The sequence below is a fragment of the Fulmarus glacialis genome, unplaced genomic scaffold, assembly GCF_000690835.1.
Source record: "Fulmarus glacialis isolate BGI_N327 unplaced genomic scaffold, ASM69083v1 scaffold29450, whole genome shotgun sequence".
NCBI classification, from domain to species: Eukaryota; Metazoa; Chordata; class Aves; order Procellariiformes; family Procellariidae; genus Fulmarus; species Fulmarus glacialis.
Window position 1 is genome coordinate 32,499 of NW_009190068.1, and position 24,184 is coordinate 56,682.

Sequence of the window (24,184 nt, forward strand, 5' to 3'; positions counted from 1 at the left end):
CAGTGGTGTATTCGTTGTCTTCAATGATGCATCTAAAGTGACTTCAGTGCCACTGGGCTCTGCTTCTCTATTGCCAGGAGGTCCAAGCGCTACTGAGCTGATTTTGTGGAAGATTCTGTTGCACTGAGCTGCCTTACTGTCTAGCAGGGAGAACTTTGTTTCTGTCTCTGTACTCCAGTGAACATGGGCAATTGTACTAAACTGCGTATTGTTGTCAGGAGTGCTCTGGGGCCAGTATAGTGATGTTTGCTTAAGAACTAAAATGCAGTAATTATATTGTTGGTATAGAAAAATTAAGTAGAGTTCATCACTGCCTTGCACCTTTTTTTGGTAGTTCTCAGAGGTGTTTTCATATGATTTTAGAAAACTTTTTAAATGTTTGTGGTTTCTACTAAGAAGGCTCTGACCTTTTCTCTGAGTAAGCTCATAGTTGGGTCTCATTTGCTGTGTAGTTCTCACTCAAATTTTTTTTTGTTTGTTTGCAGGCAGTCATAGTCAATTCAATTTTTAAATGATAGTCGCTCTGGTCATGGAACAGGCTTAGAACTCTATCATGATCTAAGAATGTGGGTGCTATATTAGTAAATTCAGAACTAAAATTCTTCATTTTTCATGTATTCATGTTTTAGCTTGAAAAACACTGAAGTGTATTGCCGAATGCTAAAATGTGTTTCTTAATAGGTGAGCTTAATAGCAGAAAAGCCACAATGAGCCCAAAAGAGTATGTAAATCCAAGTAGACTTAAAATGATGAAAAATAGCCTGGAAAACTTTTGAATAGACTTCATTTAATTTTACCTTCTATCAGCTTCAGCGCCTAAATTATTGGAGCGGAGTCTGCCAGAAGCTCTAGAATGTAACAGATCTGTGCTCTGAATATTCAGGCCTCGCACGTAGCATAACGTTGCAACAAGGACACTATAATGTCAGGACATGTTTATGGAAATCTCAATGCGGGCTACATTGCTTTTGGCAGCTCATAAGCCTAATATTTAGGTTTTTCTTCAAGTGAATGAAGGGAAAATTTGGTTTAAACAGTAAAATGCATGACTTAACACTTTCTTTGCTAAAATTAAAAACAGTTTTGGGATATTTCATGTGACTTTGTGGCTTAAACTTTGAAAAAGATAGGAAGAGCTGTCTTTAGTGCCTCATTTATAAAAACTTACTGCCAACTGCTGTAGATTCACTGGTTTTGAGTAGAAATCATCAGAACCAGTGATACATACAGCTTCAGACCTCATACAGTCAACACATCATATTCGTGGCCCGAACGGTTTAGCTTGTGCTATTTACATGGTAGTTTCCTTGCTTCAAAGTTGAACAAAGCATCACTAGTGGTAGCGGGAGGATAAGGTAATTAAGTGAGCACTCAGCCTCTTGCATATTTATCACCCTCCTTGGGCATGGGAATTTCACTGTGGCACAGTCAACTTGTCTATCAAGGGAAAATGAAGCAATTCAGCCAAACTGTTGCTCCCAGAATGCTGTGAGGTAACCAAAAGCAAGGGCTTGACAATGATATCTGGTCTCCTTTGTGATAGTGATTCCAAAGCTTTTTGCAAGTTCTTCTCCCAGTTGCTGCTGGAGTGTGGAGTGGTTGAAATGTACAACAGATAAACATACAATAGCAACTAAGCTCTGTCTGTGGTCAGAACTGCAGGGAATACTTGAATGGGCTCAATACTGTAACCTAGATGGGAGCTTAACTGGTTCCTGTTACACACAGCTGTCACCACCTAAGGGGTTTTATTGAAGCTAAATGAAGTCAGAAGCTTTAATCTTGTGTTGCAGCTGAATGCTGAAACCCATACTATTTTCTGTTGTCTCTCTTAGGTTTGTTTTTCTTCCTTTGGCAATAAGAAAAAAGACCCTTTTTATGTCCTTCTTTTTGCATTTACTATCAAGGTCAGAATCAAGAGTCAGTAATCTTTTGGACTTTCTAATCTTTTTTTTTAATCTTTTCATGATTTTACCAATCAAAGAAAGGATGAAGTGCAAAGATAACATCATATATCTTCCTCCTACCTCCAGATAGCATATAAAACCATTATTATGGAGATAAATGAATAGCATATGTGGCCTAAGATGTCCTGAAAGCTTCAGCAGAAAGATTCACAAGAACTTTTCCTTTTAGCAGCAGAAACTGTTGAGCCAGTGGAAGTCCACGTCTCTGTCTGGCTCAGTAGTTCACAGCTTGACCTAACTGATGAAGGGAAGTTAATCCTGAACGTGCTCAGTCAGTACTACGCTGCTATTTAAAAAGTCACCTATCTGGCAAAACAGTGCATATTACCCTCCCACAATCTAAAAAAGGAGTGGTATGGAGCAGGTGTGCTGTGAACACCTGTAAATGCTTGGGAAAAAAAAATGCAGTGCTTGCTTCCAGATTTAACTTTTTAATGAAATGGGGCCAAAAAACAATCCCAGAAAGATGTTTATTTAAAAATACTCCAGTAGGCTTACTTTCTTAAAGAGCCTCCCAGGAGTTCCTGCCAACTGGAGTAATTCTCTGCATGCTCAGAACAAGTGATAATGGCTTGCTTTTATACAGTGCTTTTCATGCCAGAAGACACCAGAGCATTTTACAGGCTATGGGCTGGACCAGGCAGGGCACTTTGCCCCACTCCACATGAAGTCTTTTGCAGTCTCATGTGGATTGTGCTCCTGCTGTGACCCAGCACTCTCGTCACCCCTGCTCTTGCAGGGCTTTCTATGACATTGCTTTCCCCAAGGCTATGAGAGCGCTGGGCAGAGCAAGCTGAAGGGCACTGTTTCTCAGACTCATATGTGCACCTGAAAGTTATGTGGAAGATCCTTCTAACGGTACTCCCTGAGCCAGTATTTCTCCTCATTGCATCCAGTTTTGATGTATGGTTGTCAGGAATACCTTTGTGTGAGTGAGAACATAAGCTGCTCCACTTATTGCTTGGATGTAAAACATCCAAGAGCGTAGCCATCTCTCTCAGTAGTGTAGGGCAAGGAAAAGAAGAATACCAAATAGCGCCTAAGTTGCAGGGGAAGGTCAGAAAAGCTAGATGAAATCCCCTCTCACTAGAGCGCGCTTGAGACGTTTGTTGCCAAGGTTAAAACTGTATGCTAGAATTGTGTTCTCACTTTTCCACCAAGAGACTGAATAATGATCAGGAAATCTGAGTGAAACGTGTAGAGCGCAAAAGGAGTCACAGTTCCTCATAACACCTCTTGCCAGAAAGTCATTTTCACATATTGGGTATCTGCACAGTCATATGGAGAACTGAAAGGAAACATCTGCTACTTGCCCATATGGTCTGCTTCCAACCACGAATGGAAAATAGTCTGTAGAAAATAGTAAGGGCCAGGTTTAATTACACTGCATGCAGAACTGGACCAAAGAAAGACAAGCCTCCTCTGCTCTTTGCATCTCAAACACATTGATACATCCAATGCTTTATAAAGAGCATGAAAACCAACACAGTTAGTTTTTTTTTTAAGTGAACAAAAAGCACTTGAACGCTCCACCATAGGCTGGATAAAAAATTGACTCTGACATGCTGGAAAAATGGAGTTTGGCAATACTAACGATTTAAAAATATATTAAAATACATTCAGAGAACAACTAGGAAGCATGTACTGTATATAAAGTTTTTCTTCTGTTTTCACTGGGGAGGATAAAGCTGCTTTTCTATTGTTTTCGAAGTTAAAGTCAAAGCAGAGGAATGGTTGAATGGGGGAAGAAGCCATTTGAAATAACAGAGTTGTGTCTGTACTTGGTGCTGGGGGATGAGCAATGCTGCCGGTGCTCACAGTTGAAGCGCAGTGAGTGAATGCAGTCATCCCCTTTCTGGGACCCCTACTTGGCAAACTGTAAAGATGATGGTTTTCTGTTTCCCATAGCCCAGAATCAGTGGCACCAAATGAAGAACTGCCTGTCTGTGTTAGCGATGTGGTAGTTTAGAGCATGGGCAGATGGCTGGAAAGGCCAGGACTGGTATTGCTTTACGCTAAACAGAGTTCCTGTGCTGTTTCTCTCTGCATTTCCAGGCAGTTCTCATTAGCTTTCTGTCTGTGTCTGTCTGCCAGCTGACCTTTGGTAGTCCTTATGCCTCTAAAGTATGGATTTTCAAATCCTCTTGCAGTTTGTTCTGATATTTGTTTGCCTATCAGTCATACGGTCCAGTCCATAACCTTGCCAGTGCAGAGAAGGAAAAAACAGTTTCCCAAGCGCTTAGGTTTCCTTGGGCCCAGCTGGGTTTTCAGGGACCTTCAAAGACCAGTGCTTTTACTGAGGCCCCTGGGTCCTGCCTCTACTGCCTGGGGGGGTCTGGAAGGACCTGATCCAACAGCTGTGGCCTCAGGCTGGCTGCTTGCCTGCAGAGCTGCAGCACTGGGAGAGGGGCTTGTGCTTGCTCTCTTCTCACGACCTCCAGCAGTTTGGGATTACCCTTGCTCTGTATTAGTGGAGAGAACAGGTGGAGCTCATGAAATTTGGGGGGGGTTATGTTGCAATGAGATACATAATGTCACCCTTCTGGGCCCTTTGTCTTTTACAGGTACTTGCTTCATCCCCGTATTTTTTACTAAACTTGCAAAGATGGATTACAGAGGTGAAATCCAAAGGTGGATTACGCTGTCTCTTAGTCTGTTGTTTGTACTTTATGGCCTTGCATCTCCCCTCTTCCCTCCCAGTCATTCATAGGTGTGTTTGTCATCCTCAGTAAAACCCAAGCACATGTGCTTTTTGGGGTCCTGCAGGTAGATTGTTGCTTTTGTGCATGTCATTGTGGATGAAAAGTTAATATATCCTTTCTGATCTCATTGTTGTCAGACTAAGGAGAAATGTAACTTATTAAACACATCGAGGGAATAATTATCTCAAAAAATTTCAACAGGTTAGACCAAAAAACCAGACTTTTCTCCTTTCTTTGTGGCCACTTTCCAGGATGCTTTTGGGAACGTTACCTCTCATCTGTAGTAGGAGCCCAACAACAGGGATGACAGTCTTCTGCCTTGCCAGAGTGTGTTTAGGCTAAAATATGTAAAACCAGTAAGATACTCAGATACCTCAGTAGTCTGATTAGAACCGAGACTCAAATAGGAAGGAAATACTTTACAAATTTATGTAAAAATGTGCAGGATGCTAACAAGCCATGGTACAACTCATACTTGTTAAAACTCTGCCAAATCCTGAGGTGATGCCTTCATTTCTAAATAAATAAAATTTAAAGTGTTCTTTAAGGAACAGGTTTTCCATGTCAGTTTTCAGCTTAAACAAGTTTTTATGATCAGGCAATAAATTTCTAATTGTTTGTAAAGAGATCTTAAAAGAAAAATGCAAATAGACCTTTAATTATGATGGCTTTACCAGGCCCCACTGTGCTAGCTGGCTGCTAAAGAGAACAATATTAGTGAAGGTAGATAAAGAATAACACAAAAAGTTGAATAACTAAAAGCCTTCAGGCATTTTTACTTTTACCAGTTGGTACACTGCAGAGGGAAGGATTTCAGTGAAATTGATTTATTCTGTCTTTTGTTTATCTGCTTATTGTCCAACTGTATTTGTGGTCAGAATGAAAATTCATGTAATCTGGTTTGTTGTGTAAACATTGTGCCTATGCTGATACAGTGATTAAATAACAACCTTCAAGCACCATGAACATTTAAATACTATTGAGCTAATACTGGAAGAATATTGTTTAATGAGACATTGCAAAATATGTAAGTTAACAACAGCTTTTCCTAAGGTTTATTAATATAGAGAAAACGTGAAATATCATTTCTCCAATTACAAAACAGAATGGCAACTCAGTAATATAATAATAAAGCTTGTAATTGCCCATTATAGGTGATTGGGCTTTATATTTACATTCTCATCACATCATTCTAGTTCCTCGTGCTGAAAGTTTGACAGGGACAGTTCTGGTTTTTGGATTGGGGTGGGAGATTCCTTTGTGAAATACACAATTGGCTTAGAGGTTCTTATCAGTTGTCTTTTTACCTCACCTGTGGATCAAATATGTTCATGCTAGAAGGGAAATGTGTACATGAAATAAGGCATAATGCTTAAAGACCAACGCTGAGCTTATCAGGACTATCCCGTGAATTTGCATGTAATCTCAGCTCAGATATAGCAGACAGTGATAGTATTAATGTCCCTCAAACTTGCTTGAGTTTGTCAGCAGATTGTTAACCAGCACAACTTATAACTTTAATGATTTTAGTGGGGTTTTGAGGTATTGCAGCTGACTGAAAATATCTCTTCTTTTTTACTGTGCAAGCACTAAAGGAGCTACTAGGGCCTGTTCCAAAGCCTGCTGACAGAGCAAAGTCACTGGAGAATGGTGTGTTTTATTTTTTGAAGCCTAAGCTGTCAAACTCCAGCAGTGTCCCACAACTAACTCCCTTCCTCATGAAAAAAGGACTCGAATTGTACCTCAGTGTTCCAGCATCTCACCTGCTAAAAAAAAGACCCCAGAAGATGCCCATGAAAAAAATAGCTCTTTCCCCCTTCCAGATGAAGAGCCCTGCTGCAGTCTTTCAGAATGCCACAGCTGACTGTGTCTTCCTTAGTCTCCAAAAAAACATTCATTCTCAAACTGTGCACAAAGCTGATTCAGGGGAGAGTGAAGCTTATTAAACACCTCAAGGAGAAAATTGGCATTTTTGGGGGTTTAACAGGATTTTTAAAGGACTCATTTGAATTACACTCTTAACAGTAACCTCTGTGCCATGCAGCTGTGGCTTACCTTTGTGAGCTGTGTCAGCATGTTTGCCTCCACGTCAGCTTGGTCTTTTTATTTCCCCGTCTCTTCAGGCACAATAGGTTTATCATAATGCCTAGAAGAAGCAGAAGGAAAGAGAAGATTCTGGTCATCTGGAACCCTTCTGATTCTCATCAGTAAAACTATAAATCAGCCAGCCTGGCAATCTGAAGCAGCTTTTCTGAAGAGGCACTAATAACTTTAATGATTTTAGTGGGATTTTGAGGTATTGCAGCTGACTGAAAATATCTTTCTTTTTTCACTGTGCAAGCATTAAATTTCATGCAATAAACTAGAGGAAGATTAATTTATTTCCGCTAGAATTCTGAATTTGTTCTGAGTATGAAACTGTGAAATGAGGCAGCTGTCAGCATAATTTACCCCTATCGTTGCTGTGCTGGCAACTCATTGCAGTTTGGTGTTTGTAGCTCTTTTCCCATTGTATACTTGTGTGAATTCTGCCAGCCTGCCTAAGTCCAAGGCATGAGTACTGTCCATTTGACCAGGAATAGGACACTTAGGCTCTTGCCTTCAGAATCGCTTCAGCGAAATGAATCCTAGAGAGCTGCTATCTCTCCTGCTGCATCTCGTATCTCTACAGCACGAGCACTGGCTGTGTCCTGGCCCCGTTTGCATGTCCTCTATGTTAAGCCTTTGCCTTGTTCCTTCAACAAAATTGTCTCCTTCCTGAACCCCACCTCAAAATTTCATCTGGATATTAAAATCAAACAGTGCTGAGTCCTGTGCTCCAAACTACAGATACTCACCTGTGGTGAACAATGATACAATGCCGATCGCTAGAGTTTGGTACACAGGCCCTGATCCTGAAAAAGTGAGGGGTAAGAGAAGAACAGAATCGGTCCTTTCAGAAGACAGGTGTTGCAAAGGGAGACAGAAAAGAAAGAGGTAGTAGTGTTACTCTGTTTTGGCTCCAGCATCAGTCATGGAGTGTAAGACTCACTTGATTCAGATCTGTTGTTGAGCCTGGTCAATGAGAGAAGGGATTTGAGTCCCAGTATTTTCTCCAGTGAGTATTATAAATGTATCATAAAAACCTGAACACTTACAGCAGAACTGGCAAATACTGCTACAGCAGGGGATCCTATGGACTGATGATTAGGGCATGGATTCAGGTACCTTCAGAGAGGGAGGTGGTGGTGACAAGTTTTGTGTTTGTCACAGGAGTCTCAAATGGTATATGGAATATACTCAAGTGCTCATGTTGGAGGGAAGGAGAAGGGATGGCTGAAGCCTGATAGAATGTTAGTGCTGGGAGTAATCAGAAAAACTTAATAAGGGTATGATATCTCCAGAACCTCAGCTAAAGAAGTATGTTTATGATTTTAACCCTGGTTCCTAACATCTATGGAAGACCCAAGAGAAACAGCATAACTAGAGAGGAAGGAATTAGCAGAACATTTTCCCTGAGGTATCTTTAGATCTGAAATGCATTCTGTTCCTTGCTCTGCTAGAGCCCAAATCTGGTGATACATGAGTGTGCAGAAAGTTCCTTTAGCACCCAGTATCCAGTTCTCCAAAGCACACCAATGGCTGCAGGCTGTGTGCTGGAGCGTACCAGCTTGATACAACATTTTGGTATCAAGTGGACACTAAGAAGCATTGAAAGAAAACGCATTCCCAGGAGCTGAGCTGAGCTTTGAGCAGTTCTCAATAATGCTAGCACTGTGGTCTGATCATGATCGTCCTATTGAGGCTGAGTAGGGCATTATTCCAGAAAATACATTAAAACCAGTTAAACTTCTCATGAGTTAAGAAGCTGTTCAGCTTAAGTGGCTCTCTGAGCTTCGTGTGAAAACAGCGGGATCTTAGCAGGAGCAAGAGACAAGATTTGATCCATTGATTTTTCCATGGTGTTCTTGTCCTTTCTCCTTCTATATCTGTTAGCATTTAGTTTTCTTTTTGTATTTGTTTTGTCTTTCCTCTTTTTTTTTCCAATCCATATTTCCAGCTTTCTCTCTGTCATTTTTGTTTGTTTATAACTTTGCCAAGTTCTTGATGGAGGAGTTCGTCAGTTTTGCACTGAAGTGCTCTATGTGACTAGAAAGGAATCAAATTGATTCCTACTCTGTTTCCTTAATAACTGACCCTTATGTGAACTAAGAAGAAATGTAGCATTTCCTAGCGCTGGTTGGCCTATGGCATTCCTAAAGAAATGTTAACTTCCCCCATTATTCCATGACATATGGTAGTTCATGATTTCCAAGCTGAAAAATCTGGCTGTACGCTTCCAGATGAGAATTAGTATGTTCCTTTCCTTTTTGTCGAGAGAGAGAGTCCATGTCCTCAGCTGGTATAAGTTAGTACAGCTGCATTGTCTTCAGGGAAGGGCAACCCCATGAAGATCTGTCCGTTAAAGAAACTTAGTTTATCACATTAACTAGTCTCTCATTGACAAAGGCACCAAACACCTTTTCTCTTGTTTTATTCTTTAGTTTTCCTAATGTTAGTTTGTAGCTACAAAGGAAGTACTTAGGTGGTTGTTCTCCATCAAATTCATCATAGTCTTGGCCTCTACTACTACAATGTCTAAATGCTTTCCTGAAGCATTCATCAGAGACCATGCTAAAAGATTAGGAGTGGAAAACTGTCTAGTAACAGATGAGATCTGACTATGAAATATGATAAATATAGGACTGCTATGACCTTGTTCTCATTCTGGTATTAAAAGTGTTTTTATTTGGCATCAAAATAAAATGTTAGGCGTCAAGCAGTTTAGCAAGGATCTGTTGTTGGAGTGGGGAGAGGACAGTCATGGAATGAACTGGGCCAAAACACAGTTCTGATGAGCTCTGCTGTTGTGAGCTTGTTGCCCAAATATTTTTTCCAGCCAGAAGTTTTTTTATATAACCTATGTAGTACACTAGGGAGACACTTTTGTAACAGAGACAGCAAAAGAAAAAACGTGCAGGCTTTTTAAATTTAGAGGGAAATACTAAAGACCATTAAAATCTCTTTTTTTTGTGGAAGGTAGAAACAGCTGAGAACTTACAAGACTCATTTCAGCCACCTGCTGTGAAAGCCAAGAAAGTTTATTATACCATGTAGTTACAAAAGCTAATTGAAAATAGATTAATTCTGAAAAGCTATTGCTATTTAGATTAGCAAGCTGCAGTCGTCACCTACCTATTTGGAGTCCAAGCTTAATGCTTATGCCTGGAGAATATTGAGGGCCAACTGGAACAAGTGTGTCCTTTCACTGTAAGAGTATGCCTCTTAACTGATTTGCTTTACCGTAAAAAACCCTGCTGTTTTATTTCCTCTGGTGTGTACTTCACACAGAATTGATCTGGCAGGCCAAAACAGTATTTTGAGTCTTGTTTATATGTATGAAACAGAAAAATGTGTTACGCTGCAATTTTATTGTCTTGCTGCATCCTTTGCCACCAGCCAACCTGCCTCTGTCCCTCTTGGTGGCTGTTGGGAGGCAGTGTGAAGGTAGTAGCCTCTCCTCCTCCAAAGGTGGCATGGTTGATTGGTTAAAACCCAAGGTTAGGACTCTGCAGAACTTCTGTTGCAAATCTCCTGTATGAGCTTGGTTAATTTATGGGAAGATTTCAAGAAGGCTGCGTGGCACTTGAACACATTCGAGCTGGTAAATTTCTAGTTGAATCAGCTATATATCTGCCATGTCTTCCCCACACTGCCGGCTCCCTAATTGTTCCCTGTTCTAGTTAACAACTCGTCAGTCCTTCTCTCCTCTGTAAGTCTTCTGTCTTTGATTGCTGCCTACTGAACTCCATAGGATCTTTCCCTTCTTGCTAAGGGCATTCTAGACAAGTGTTTTGTTCTTGAGTTTTCTGTAATGTCTTCCTTCTGATGGAAGCTAGTTCATATATAACTCAGTGTCTTCACTGGGTACAAAAGCTTACGTTTAAGGATGGTTTTACTGAAAGGGTTGAGACCTCTACTCTTCCCTTGAGTGCGTGCCTGGATTTATTCCTGGTGTTTGACCTACTTTTTGCGATTTCCCCCCAGCTGTTTGTTTACTCACTTATGCAAACATAAGCATCAACATTGGTGGTGTTTATTAAACGTGAACATGACTAAGAATAATTTAATGAGGGGAAAATGGAGTTGCACACCAGAGCATTACCCACTGGAGAGCATTCTGCAGTGGTGTTATTTCATTGAATAATGTTCCCGGGTTGATGATGTGAACAACTTACCAGACCCACTATCTGCTCTCAGTAAATCCACCTGATCAGTTTGCACTTTGACAGCTTAAAAGTGCAGAAATCCCACTGTCAGGGATTGCGCATCAGAGATTTGTGAAAGGAGAGGCACATGAGACCTTTAGGAAGTCCAGGTAAAAGTGGAACCACACCTTCCCATTCCTGGAGAGAATGGGGGGCAAGGAAGCTGATCTTTGTTACATTAATGCTTATTTACATCACAAACCTTATTTATGCTGACATATGTTGCAAGAATATCTCTATTTAAGGAAGAGAAGGACCTCTTTCCATGCGGCTTTAATTGTGTTTTATTCTTAATATTGCACTGAGAGCTAAGGTGTATTAACCTGGGTAGCAGCAATGGTGTATCTGGCTTAATTAGGAAAGAGACTGTTTAGTCATTTGAGGACTGCTGTGGCCCGGCAGTGCTGAAGAGGTGAATCAGAGTGACTTCCACATCTGTGCAGACACATGGACAGGCCAGTGAGCTGTTTGTGTAAATCAGCATACACTGATTATCACTAATTTTTTGTAGCCAGTTTGCCTAGCTGTTTTTTCAGCTTCCAGTTTTTTAAGTCTTATCAATTTCAAAACTGCCCATAACTAAGATCTGAAGTCTTTGTGTAGTTACAGCTTTTGATTTTGATGGAGTTCTAGCATGGATTAAATTGTGGTTTTTTTCTTTCTTTTTTTTTCCTTTTTTAGCATCGTAGACAAAGAAGTGTCATTAATGGCAGAAATTGATAAAGTTAAAGAAGAAGCCAGTAAGTAAAAAAATACGCAGGGAACTTTTGGAATAGTCATGGAAACATCTGTTTTGTTGGGCAGAAAATTACACAGTACATAAATTTGGTTAGCAGCATTCCAGCACCTTTCATTGTATATGTATACAATCAAATAAGTCTTTAATGTTCCAGGATAGTTTCTGTATAGTTTCTATCTGTAAGGATTGTGCATCAAAACTTCAATATTATGAAATTAAGGTAAACCAAAAGTTCATGTGAAGTTAGATTTAAATGATTTATTCCCTCTGCTTACTTATCAGAGCTTTTTGACCGCTTTTTTTTTCCTTATTTCTATAGTTTCTCAATTACTTCATTTCCATTTCTTAATCACTGTTTGCTTGCTTATATTATATATAAATTATATATATATATTGCTCATATATATACCGGAAATAGATAATACCTAGAATACCGGAAATTACTAGGGGAATAGGTTATTGTGTGGCCTTGCATAGCTTTAAGGGATAGTGATCAAGCTTATGAATTAGAACAATAAAAAAAATCAAAACCCAGCTGCTTACTGGAATCTGTTTTCTTAATAATCTGTGGGAGTTGATCTGATTCTAGGCTTTCATGTTGTCTCTGTTTTTTGTATAGGTAAGGTATATATATTCTGGTTTGGGAAAAAAAAAAGCAAGATGAGCCATGTATTAGGATATCTCTTATACCCCATCTGAGATATGGTATTCATGGCCCAGTAATCTATGTGTTTCAATAGAGAGTGCTAAGCAAGAAACTGAAGAATAAATGAAGTATTGCTAGAATGATACTTTGCCTGGCAGATGAAAATATCACTGTTATGTATGCATACAATCCTTTTATTGATTTGTGAATTTAAGGTCCTTCCAAGGAGGGTCACAAATATATGTAACATTCTTGAATGCTTCATTTGCATTTAGAACTCTCACTTAGTTTACAAATGTATACTAGTTAAATTTTTATTTAAAAAAAGAATCTAAATCCTCTGTTGCTAGTTAAGTCTCTTGTAGTTGTATGTATGTGGAAACTAAAATGTACAGGTTGTTACAGCAAAGATTAGCATTAGTTTGTGTTTGGAATTTTGTATGCTAACTTTTCTAGTGCTAGCATGAAATAGATGTGGATTTGGAGTTCTGTGTTATTCTGGGGAGGAGTTGTGGATGGAAACATATCAGCAGCTTTTTGTTACCTGCGGAGACCAGGTAGCCATAATCAGCTACAGGACATGCACTCACTCCCAGGAAAACCAGTGGTAAAATTCCCATTGATATCAGCAGACATAGATCTAAGCCCTAACTGCATAAACAAAACACATCTTGAAAATCCACCGTCCAGGTGGGCACCTTCATTAATCTTCGCCAGGTATAGTAATAATTTTTGTGGAAAGTGAACCTAATTCTTATCTACAGGCATGCGAAGTGCTGCGTTTGCACATGGCAGGTTCTATTTCCCTGCTTTCATGCCAACTCCACAGGTGACATTGGATGGCCCCTGTACCTGGCTTTAACAGTGTAGTTTCTGCTGTCTCTCAAGGCTGTTGTAGGCTTGTAAAGTGCCTTCAGAACTCTAGGCAGAAAGTTTTTATAGGACTGTAACATGCTAACCAAGATTGACATCATTATTTATTTTCACATCTCTTTGCTGCATTGGAGGACTATTTTACAGTGGGTAATCTTACTCTTACTGTCAATACTGGGAAAACTTTCAAATATGATAATTTCAGTTTTTTTTAAAATGGGTATATGGCTGGCATCTCATGCGAGGTAAGTGCCAGTATGAGATGAGATCACATGGTTTGGACAGTCACTTCAGCAAAGGGGATGCTGACCTTGGGGAGAAACAATATTAGCATTACCTAGAATAAGCAATAAAACAGAACTATTGGACAAAGAAAAACAACTAGTAAACTGTTCATTTGATCTGATAATAGTTTCTCAGACTTGTAGACCGTATTCCACAAAAATGAAATTAAAAGATCAGCTAGAGAGGTAGATACACACCTGTTCTTAGCATAAGTAATAACGTAGGCACAGATTTACCAACAGGGCTCAAGAGACTGTAGCCACCCTCTGTCTTCCCTGCCCTGTGTGACACATGCTCCTCTATCACATGGTTTGGTTGCTCCCACACAGCTGTACAGCCACAGCTCTGTCTCCCTGCGCCTGCTCGACCATGCTGTACTTGGAAACACTGGAACAGGTTGCCCAGAGAGGTGGTAGATGCCCCATCCCTGGAAACATTCAAGGTCAGGTGGGACGGGGCTCTGAGCAACCTGATCTAGTTGAAGATGTCCCTGCCCACGGCAGTGGCGTTGGGCTAGATGACCTTTAAAGGTCCCTTCCAACCCAAACTATTCTATGATGCTATAATACTTTCAAAAGAAGGTGCCATCTGATTAAATAAATGATAATGGGTTGAGAAACAAGCTCTCTGTAAAATATCATTAATTCTCACCTAAAAAACGGCATTACAAAATATGAGCTGATTAGGTGACTTGCCAAGTCTGCTCTGGAAATTTGTGGCAAAAGGCGGCAAAGAAGCCAAAGTCTCCACAGCTGTAATGGAGTCTGTGGCCTTAGGATTTGTTGTTTACAACAACTACCACTTACCCTGCCTGTAGGCATAAGTTCTAGACAAAAGACTATGGTTGTTATTATTTTACGTTTAGATACTATCTTTCCTCTCTGCCATAAGTGGTGATCCCACCAGCCAATTAATCAGTTGTTGCTTTACATTGAGTCACCATGTAGGTAATAGAGTTTGCATATACTTAATTTTCCACCAAAATTGTAATATTGTATTATCCTGCATGTAAGTGGACCGTTGCTTTGTGGTTCATGGTTAATCTTTTCCTATAAGAACATCACTATTCACCCCTTCCTTATATAAAATATACAAGATGGGCAGTAGTGAATATTTAGTATTTTTTCATAAAGACTCTTGGCCTTTGTAATACTGCTTTGCTGTAGAAATGGCAACTGTGTATATGCTGTACTTGAAAGCAAAATTGCAATGCCGGTGATTTTAATGTAAATGATATATGAACAGATTTTTTTCAGAGGAACTGAAATGCCCCTGTCTAAATAAAATATGTGTCTTCAGAAACAGGCTGTTGACTCAATGTAATGCTTCTTTCCATGTCTCCATGGAAGGCTCCCTGATTTTGTGCTTAAAAATAAAGCACTGGAAAACTCAAAACAACACGACTCTGCCCCTGTTTGTCTAAATGTTGAAGAATTGGTTTAACTTTGATTTTCTGACAGCTATCCCGTTTCCAGATCTTTTTCAACATCAGGCAGTTCAGTTAAATATGCTAACTGACTTAGTCTGTGCAAGCAGCATATTGGAAGTCCAGCTGAAGTCGGGGGTCTGAGATGTGTATGTTTGTCTCACATGGGATGTACAGTGTTAATGCCCAAAGAGTAATGAATTACAGAGCAATTTACCTTCCTAGCATTAATTATTGACTATTGGTATTTGGCAGTGGAAATCCTGACTGCTCGGCAGAAGAAAGCTGAGGAGCTGAAGAGACTGACAGACCTAGCCAGTCAGATGGCTGAAGCACAACTGTCTGAACTCAGGGCTGAAATTAAGGTCAGGCATTCACTTCTGCTTGGGCATTGTAGCTGTTTGCATAAATGCCAAGAAAGAGCTGTCATGTTAACATGCCTAGGCTGCTCATTCCATAGCTTTCCATGGGGAAAGCATACCTTCTTAAAGCATTATAGCACCTCTGAACAGTGTACAGATGCTATCAGAGAAGTGTAAGCTACCCCCTCGTAAGTGCAGCAGTGGGGAGTTTTGCTGTTTGTGTATCACTTATCAGACACAGTTAACAAGCAAGCCTGATAGCTTCAGGTTCAGAGATGAAACACATACGCTCTGATGAAATGACCCACTTCCCAAGGGCGGGAGTGATCCACCCATCGCTGGGCTGTGAGACATGTAATTTGGTTAAGGATGGGAAAATACTTGGTTCTGCATAGAGATCCTGTGTACAGGGCAGGGTCAACAGTTTGCTGAGCCTTAAAGTGAACTTAAGATAAGTATTGATTGGTTTCTGTACCATCCATGTAGTCTTTTGCTCAGAATGCAAATCACTGTTAACTTGTCTGTATTTTTGCAGCACTTTGTGAGTGAACGGAAATATGATGAAGAGCTGGGCAGGTCCGCCCGATTTTCCTGTGATACAGAACAGCTGAAGACCCAAATTCAGCTCTGTGGAGAAAGTAAGTACTGATGATTTCTCACACCGAAGTTCTCGGAACATCATGTTCCACATATGTGTTCAGGAGATGCTGGCAGAAATAATGGCATGTGTAGTGCCAGTGTGTGTGTGTGCAGCAAGCCTGACATGAATGGCGTATCTGGATGCAGCAGGCTTGCTGAACATGCACAAGTCAACTTTACAGTATGCAACAGGTTAGACTCAATGTACATGTGCTGCACAGTCCATCTGCTTGTGCACAGTGCCCTCTTTGTCAGAGATTTCCAGGTGTTACTCAGATCAGTTGTAGTTTTCCATCTAAACAGCATTTCCAAGTGGAAATAAAAGTCAGCTCTGGGGAACACTCAAATTCAGTAATTTATGAATAACTAGTAAATCGGAAGCTTCTCTGTGTGAGCGTAATGTTATGAGACCAATTCAGATCTCTCTTGCTAGGAAGTAACTCCCCAGCTTCATAACAGTATTCATTGGGTTTTTCAGGAGCTAAAGGTAGTTCCAAATGTTTCTGTTTCCAAATCATCTGCCCTTCTGCTTGGAAATTCAGGTTCATTTTCTGCTCCAAGTATCATGTCCCTGTTGCAAAATACGAGATAGCCTATTTCTCATCTTTGTCATGCTTTTTCCCCCGCAAAAAAGTAAATGCTATAATGCTTTGCCCCAGATGTTACCCTGTCCCATGATATCCCATCAGTACCATCACTAAGGAGAAAAAATGTTAACACAACACTGAACTACTGCATCTTGGTGGAAGGAAAACAATTTTGGGAAGAAAAATAACTAATGTTTTCAAGGAGTTACTAGAAATAGAAAAAAGAAAAAATATCACAGTCTGCCAATACGATCTTCTGACTGCACAGCTAAAGAACGGACTCCTTTGAGGTGTAACCAGTTTAATTCATTTCATCGCTCTAATTGCTTTTGCAGAACACTTTGAAGATCCATCTAACCCCGTATCCCATCTCTCATTGATGCCAACTCAGGATGTTTCAAAGGAAGGCATAAGCTTCCCAGTAATGCATCTAATTGTTCACAGTCACCTCATAGACCCTACCTCATACCCTGAAGCTTGAGAGATTGAAAATTCTGTAAAGATTATCCTGACTAATATAACCACAGCTGCTATTGATACAACCACAGACTATTTTTTTAAACTCATTGAACTACTTTCCTGAATAACTTCCAGCTGCAGTTAATTCTGCAAGTTAATTATTTATACCTCATTTCAGTAAAGCACTACTTAAGCATAGTTTGATGCAGACCTGTTGAAATCAGGTCAATGAAGTCAAAAGAACAGCTATTAGCAGGGAAGCAGTGCCATCTTACAAATGACTGATAGTGCACTGGCTGTCTGAAGAACTTAGCTCTACTCTGCCCTCAGTGACCTTTGATGAGCAACTCATGCTGTTGGCATGTCTTTGGTAAGAGCTCTTCAGTGGAAAAGATGTTTCTGTTTGGAGCATCTCACAAACCCGTACCCTGCTAGGAGCTGCAAATATCCCTCAAACAGAGATTGTACTAGGCCTATAGCCAAGAACAACCACTGTTGAGGTCTTTAACAAAAGCAGTAACCAAAACCACAAAGCTTGTGCAAAGGAAGGCATGTTCTAGCATGAGAAGAGAGTAGGCAGCATATACACTCACAATGAAGGACAGGAAGAAACAAAAATAATTGGGCTGACATATATCCAGGATGCCTAACGGTGGGTTGTACCCCTTCCTTGTACATCTTTTTTGTTAAAAATATGTTTTTATGACAAGCACCTGGATTTTTATATGGGCTTCCATGTGCAGCAGTCTATTTTAGACAAGAGAGAGCAGTAGAATTCGGTGACAGCCAGCCTCACTGAACTTAGGACAGAAAATTCAGTTCATTGTGCAGGTCATTGCATTTTTTTTTTGAAGAGGGCACCTAGTGGGAGAAATAGCTGATGTTGGCGTAAGTGAACAAGAGCTTCAAAAAACCTAACAGATGATGCTCAGTTGCTAAAATTATTCCGCATCTTCTTTCTCTGTACTAAAAGTGGAAAAATAGAAGCATCTCTTAAATAAAACAATAGGTGTCTCACTGAAGTGAGCCTCTGGTTTGTAATCTGTACCAGAAGGAAACAGGAAAATTCCATAATCGGAAAAATCAGAACAGCAAATTAAGATCAAGAACTTTACTTCAATAGCCTCAGAGTCCTCTCTGAGACTGCTTAGGGGCCATTGCACAGAAGCAGGCAGCTTGAAGAGCTTGTGGAAATGCAGAGAGGTAGGAATCAAGGATTTGTCTGGTGCACTTCGCAGTGCGCTTTGCATCCAGACCTGGTTAAGAAATCAGGCAGTCTCAAAATACTAAGAAGTAGGGAGCAGGAATATACTGAATATACTGACAGGCAATAGTGGTTCCTGATGGTGCTGACTGCTGTGATCTACATGAAGTGGGTTAGTGCATTCAGTTCCAGTTTTTGTAGATACCCATGGTACAGAAGAACCTTTGTTAACCATCTCCTTAGAGAGGAGTGAGCAACAGGCACTGGACTTTTTTTTTCTTCTTAAAAAATATTAGACATACTAAGGAAGCTTTCATAGCTGTTACCTGTCTCGTAGCTAATATATATATAGACAGCAAACGTCAGCCTCTTCAGCCTTCCAAGAATAATTTGGAATCGAATTTAGTCTGCAGTTGTGTCTGCAGGCACAACTTCCTTTGACCTCAAGCAGTCGAGAGAGTTACTGGCATGCCACTCACTTTCTTCCCATGTTTCTTCCTTTGTTGCCTGAAGACTCCTGTTAGGAGCATTATTGATAGGACATTATGGATAGGACAGCAGTGCATGGGGCAGTCCTGACAGCACATGTGTTCAGCTCAACTGGTTAAAAGTTCACAAGCAAACCAATAGGTGCCATGAATTTTGAAAAGTTTTCTTGGGTGACCAAAGTCTAACCTTCTGTGAGGCTGCTTCCAGTTTTAGCGCAATTCCACCACGTTGGCTCTTTTGTCTCCAGAAGTGCTTCATTCACTATGAGGCACTTTCACAGAAGTAAAACGCTATGGCCCAATTCCGACCCTAGTTATCTAGCTTACTTCATTATTTAAAGTAAGGGTGGAACAAAAATTAACTGCAAGCAGGGTAAGAACACAGCCTTATGTTTAGATGTTGATCATTTAACTGATAACACAGAATACTTTTTTTATAGTTTCTCACCCAAAGAACAACTATTCCTCAAGAACACCATGTAGTTCAGTGCTGTCTTCAATGACCTCGCATGCAACAACTGGCAAGCAAAATACGCACAACCGAAAGTCCTCTAGTAATGCCAAGAACTCTGATAATAGAACAGCCAGCACTAAAGTACAAAGTCATCTTTCTTCCAATCCTACAGAATCTTCTTCCCAAGGAATCCTGACAAATAAGCAGGTAAGAAACCAGTTATGAAATAAACTAAATTATTTCAAAAATTTCAGAAAAATATGCAGCATTGAAAGTTGTTAATACAAAATCAAATACTGGTTTGCAGTCCGTATATTTAATTAATAATTTTTGCAAATATGCAAGTGTGTATTTTCCAGCTTCATTTTCAAGGCAGTGTGAACATACAAGGTGGAAATAGCAGAAATGCCATACCAGCAAAGGCTGCTGTCTGGTGTTCAGAAGTGACTAGTGGCAGTTAACAGACTGAAAAAGAAAAACTCTCTGTAATAGCTAATTGCCCTATATGCTACGATGGAGAAACACTTATTCCTGATCCTTGACAAATGATCAGTTGATGTGCTGTTGAAGCATGATTATTAGATAGACTTTGAAAGTGGAATCCTGCCAGGTTTAAAAGCATGCTATTTCAGAAGCTGTATAATACAGCTTATAGTATTGTGCTGTATTGGTAGCTATTTCATTATAAGAGCACCTTAGAATGTCCTTGTGCCGTTGTGCTTAGGTAAAGCTGCCACTGAAGTTGGTATGAATTTTGTCCCAGCAGGGATTTTAGGCTCAAGAAGGTGCCTGAAGGGAAATGTAGGAGCATTACATAATGTCAGTGCATGTATGGAATCAGCTGCCCTGGCAGTCATGCAAATAAAGCAATTCAGCCACTTCCTACTAAGGATCGAAGCTTCCTTTGAGCAAGATATAGAATCATAGAATAGTTTGGGTTGGAAGGGACCTTTAAAGGTCATCTAGCCCAACCCCCCTGCTGTGGACAGGGACATCTTCAACTAGATCAGGTTGCTCAGAGCCCCGTCCAACCTCACCTTGAATGTTTCCAGGGATGGGGCATCTACCACCTCTCTGGACAACCTGTTCCAGTGTTTCACCACCCTCATTGTAAAAAATTTCTTCCTTTTATCTAGTCTAAATCTACCCTTTTTTAGTTTAAAACCATTCCACTTTGTCCTGTGGCAACAGGCCCTGCTAAAAAGTCTGTCCCCATCTTTCTTATAAGCCCCCTTCAAGCACTGAAAGGCTGCAATAAGGTCTCCCGAGAGCCTTCTCTTCTCCAGGCTGAATACCCCCAACTCTCTCAGCCTTTCTTCATAGGAGAGGTGTTCCATCCCCCTGATAGTTTTCGTGGCCCTCCTCTGGACCCGCTCCAACAGGTCCATGTCATATCACATCTCTCTTATTGTGTGGATTCTTAACTTGACTTCAATTTACATGTGAATTTCTGTTCTTCCTGCAGTCTTACTGTAGTATTTAAACAGTACTTTACTAGGAAAGGTATTTTCATGATTTTGGAAGAAATCAGTCAGTATTAAGTTCTTCAGTGCTTCTTAACTGCTGCTGTTGAGATATCTAGTATTTCATCCCCTTTTCTGTGTTCTCTTGAATCATGGCAGATTTTAATTTGGCATCAGTGGTGGACCTGCCATCTATATTTCCAGGCTACTCAGATGTAGCATGTTACCCATAGTTCAGTTTTTAAGTGTTATAAATAGAGAGCTCTGGCAACAATCAAAACTGTATAGTGTTTTCCCTCTCCTTGTTACACTGAAAATTTTATTCTGCAATTTTTGTTAATTCTGATTGCTGTATTTCTTGTCCTGTTGGAAGGATTCAGATAACCTAACAGTTACCCGATTTCTTTCTGGATAGAATGGGCCTTCTAGCCAGAGACGACGATTCAACCCACAGCACCAAAACATCCGGCTCAATGGATCTCTTAAGTCACAAGGTGCCAGTAATGAGGCAGATCAAAATAATACAAAGAGTGGTTCCAGGTCTGAACACAGAAGACAGCAGCATAACAGCTTCAGATCTAAAAATAAAGGAGCTATGAAAAATCAAGAGCAGTCCACAACTACCAGGACCACAGAGAATCCGACACATTCAGAAAAGACCCGACGAAAGCATCATACACCAGACACCGCAGATCACAGGCCTTTCCAAGGCAGTGTTGGCAGGGTGTCACAATGCAATTTATGTCCTGCAAGGATGGAGGTCTCTGCTGATGCCACTGTTCTTTCAGTGCCAGCTGTGACTTTGGTGGCTTAAAATGTCATGGTGATGGCAGGCAGAGAAATTTAATCTCTTCATTTTAGTTTCTTGCTTGAGATGCTTATTGGTGAAGAAAATAAGTCAGAACATAGTCATTTTAAATCTGTTGCTGCTTGAAACTTGTTGGTATCTTTATTACTTACTAATTATCAAAATTAATTTGTACTTTCAAGGCTTTGCCCAATGTGTTCACAGTTATTTTGTCATGACAGTACAGAATCTTACCAAAGCAGCATTTACTACTTAGAAAAATGAAATCTAGATTGGAAAAATAAATTGATAATTAAATTCATAATAGCAAAAACCTGATGTAGATATGTGGTTATACCAGTCAACGTTATTGTTTTTTAGAGCAGCCTGTGTTAGAAGGATCCCAGGAAGTCTGTATGCTGTGGTCTGCAATGAAATCAGATAATCTTGTAGAATTTTTCAGCAAATCTCTATACACCTCTTTCTTTCTGTGCGTGTATACATGTACATGCATGCACACTGTATACACAGAGTATTGTTATATACAAGAACATTTGAAAAAGCAGTACTTTTGATTTTAGCTTATTGCATAATCTGAGATCTTTAAATTCAAGTATAAATTGTATTAAATGTATTACATACTGGTATTTTTCATTGACAAACTATTTTTATGAGGCTGAGGAAAAATGCTCATTTCTTAAGTTTGGAATGTATATAGTCATGGCTATTCAGGTGCACAGCCCTATTCTCCATCCTTATCAGCCATTTTTCTATGACTAGTTGGATTTATTTTTTTGCATATGAAAAGTTGCAGGTGTTCTAGACTTGAATCCAAATTATTTTTCTATTTTTTTGCTGTAGGAACCATCTGTCCATAACGAGAGCTACGACTAATAAATTTGTTACAGCAACATGCAGCAGAATGTGGAGGTACATATTTGAGCAGATACTACATCCTTCCGAGTTTTCTATTAAAATAAAAATCTTACTTAGTCTTAATGTTCTGATTCTGTATTTCAGAAAACCTGTTTCTTCCAAAAAATTAAAATCTTCTTTCTAAAATATTCTGGTGTTTGCTGCTTTGCAGTGCCTAACCTTTGTGATCTTATTCAAATTGTATTTGCTTAATTCACCTGGTATCAGTGGGAGGCTTTCAGCTGAGTTTGGATTGGACTAGGCTTCTGCTTTTAGTTGGATTCTAATGCCACAAGTGCACAGAACAGAACCTTCCCATGGGAGCCACCTCCATCCTGGACATGCTTTTAATACAAGTTATTATTTAACATAATAAGGTGTCAGAATCCAGACCTGGCATCAAGTGAACTAGTGGCCTAAGTGTCAGAATCAGAAAGGTGTAAAAGGTCAGTAAGAGCAGGACACTTGAGTATCTTTAAAAGTTTATTCCTAGGTTATTGTTTGCTACTGCTTTTTACCAGTTTCCTCTGCCTAATTTCTGTTAGCTGACGGCACACTTCCTTAGTACTGACTGGTTTACTTTTCCTCTGTGGCCCTTGAAAAATAACCTCAAAGTGTAGAGTGAGATGCATCCTTATGGGAATTATGATTTTGATTATTTTTATTTGCCTTGATATCTGTATACAGTTTTCCACATGTGAATATTGGTAAAACCTGATTCTAAAAGGCAAATAACTCATCTTCATCTGGAAGAGTGGTGAAAGACAAATAAACATGCATAGGTAAACATTGGCTTTCTTAGCATTGCAAGCACTGCTTCTGTCCTAGTTAATTACCTATCATGCTTTTAAGCTGAATTCTGATTGCTGTATTTCTTGTCCTGTTGGAAGGATTCAGATAACCTAACAGTTTTGAGTAAATGGGACCGAAATTCCACAATCTGTGTTGTGCACACCCATCAGGTAGCTTTTCAAAATCTATCTGCTGCCTTACAGTTTGAGATGCAATTATAATTTCCATGCAGGTATTACACAGGAATCTTCTTATATTGTCCTTACATAATTTGTGAAATTTATTTATGTCCCTTCTTGTAACCCCGCCTAAAAAAAAGAAAATCTAACTTATCTATAATGACTTTTACTCCTTCCTTATAGCTTCTCCACTTGACAGGATTATTGAAAGTTATTTTATTCCGTAAGTCAGCTTCTCACAAGCAGGCTTCTGCAAATAAATAAAATCTGTAACGTAAGTCAGAACTCAGCACAACAGGACCACCTTGCGCTTTTCAGTACCAGCTAACCTTTGATGTACTGGAGGCTCAGTATGTGACAGACCCAGGACTAACAGGTGAGCGACGGCATTTCTCTTCAGACTGTGATGCAAACACATTTTCTTTGATGAGAGATGCAGGCATGGACTCGGTTGGGCTGGGGAGTGGGAACGCTGCAGTCTTAGCACGCTAAGTGTGGTTTAGTATTGCAGTACACGTTTTAACTACATTACGTGGCTAAAGTGTAGCTTTTTTTACGTGCTCTGAAGTGTAGCTCTGTCAGAATGGTATCTCTTAATCTTTCACTTCTTGGTCTCTGTATGCTTGGAATTATATCTGCCAATTTCTAGGAGTGTTTTACTGTTCACAATACTTGTAAATAATCGGATGCTCTTGGGCCCATCTTCAACAGAACTCTCTTTTTATCTTCTAATTACAGAGGTAGCTATGTGTGATACTCCTTGTAATGTAAGGGAGTTCAGGGGTCAGTGAGGGAATTAAGGGCAGGACAAGGCTTGACTTTCAGGCCAGCCCTCTTTTTTTAAAAAAAGTGCCCTCAATTTGTAAAGCAAATAGAGCTGTTTGGCATCACTCAAACACAAACATGGAATTCCCACTGCACTTTGTACAC

The 24,184-nt window shown here is 39.9% G+C and overlaps 1 protein-coding gene across 5 annotated transcripts in view; it reads left to right on the forward strand.

Annotated features, from left to right (window-relative positions):
- The window catches only part of SPATS2L (spermatogenesis associated, serine-rich 2-like), a 33,763-nt gene extending 11,804 nt beyond the window's left edge, over positions 1-21,959 (forward strand). For all 5 annotated transcript variants that reach the window (XM_009584401.1, XM_009584408.1, XM_009584416.1 and 2 more), the window contains 5 exons: positions 11,638-11,696; positions 15,181-15,290; positions 15,823-15,925; positions 19,105-19,325; positions 20,997-21,959. In XM_009584401.1, coding sequence (XP_009582696.1) covers positions 11,638-11,696; positions 15,181-15,290; positions 15,823-15,925; positions 19,105-19,325; positions 20,997-21,395 — 892 coding nt within the window. In that variant the 3' untranslated portion in view covers positions 21,396-21,959. The remainder of the gene's footprint in view (positions 1-11,637; positions 11,697-15,180; positions 15,291-15,822; positions 15,926-19,104; positions 19,326-20,996) is intronic.
- The last annotated feature ends 2,225 nt before the right edge of the window (positions 21,960-24,184 follow it).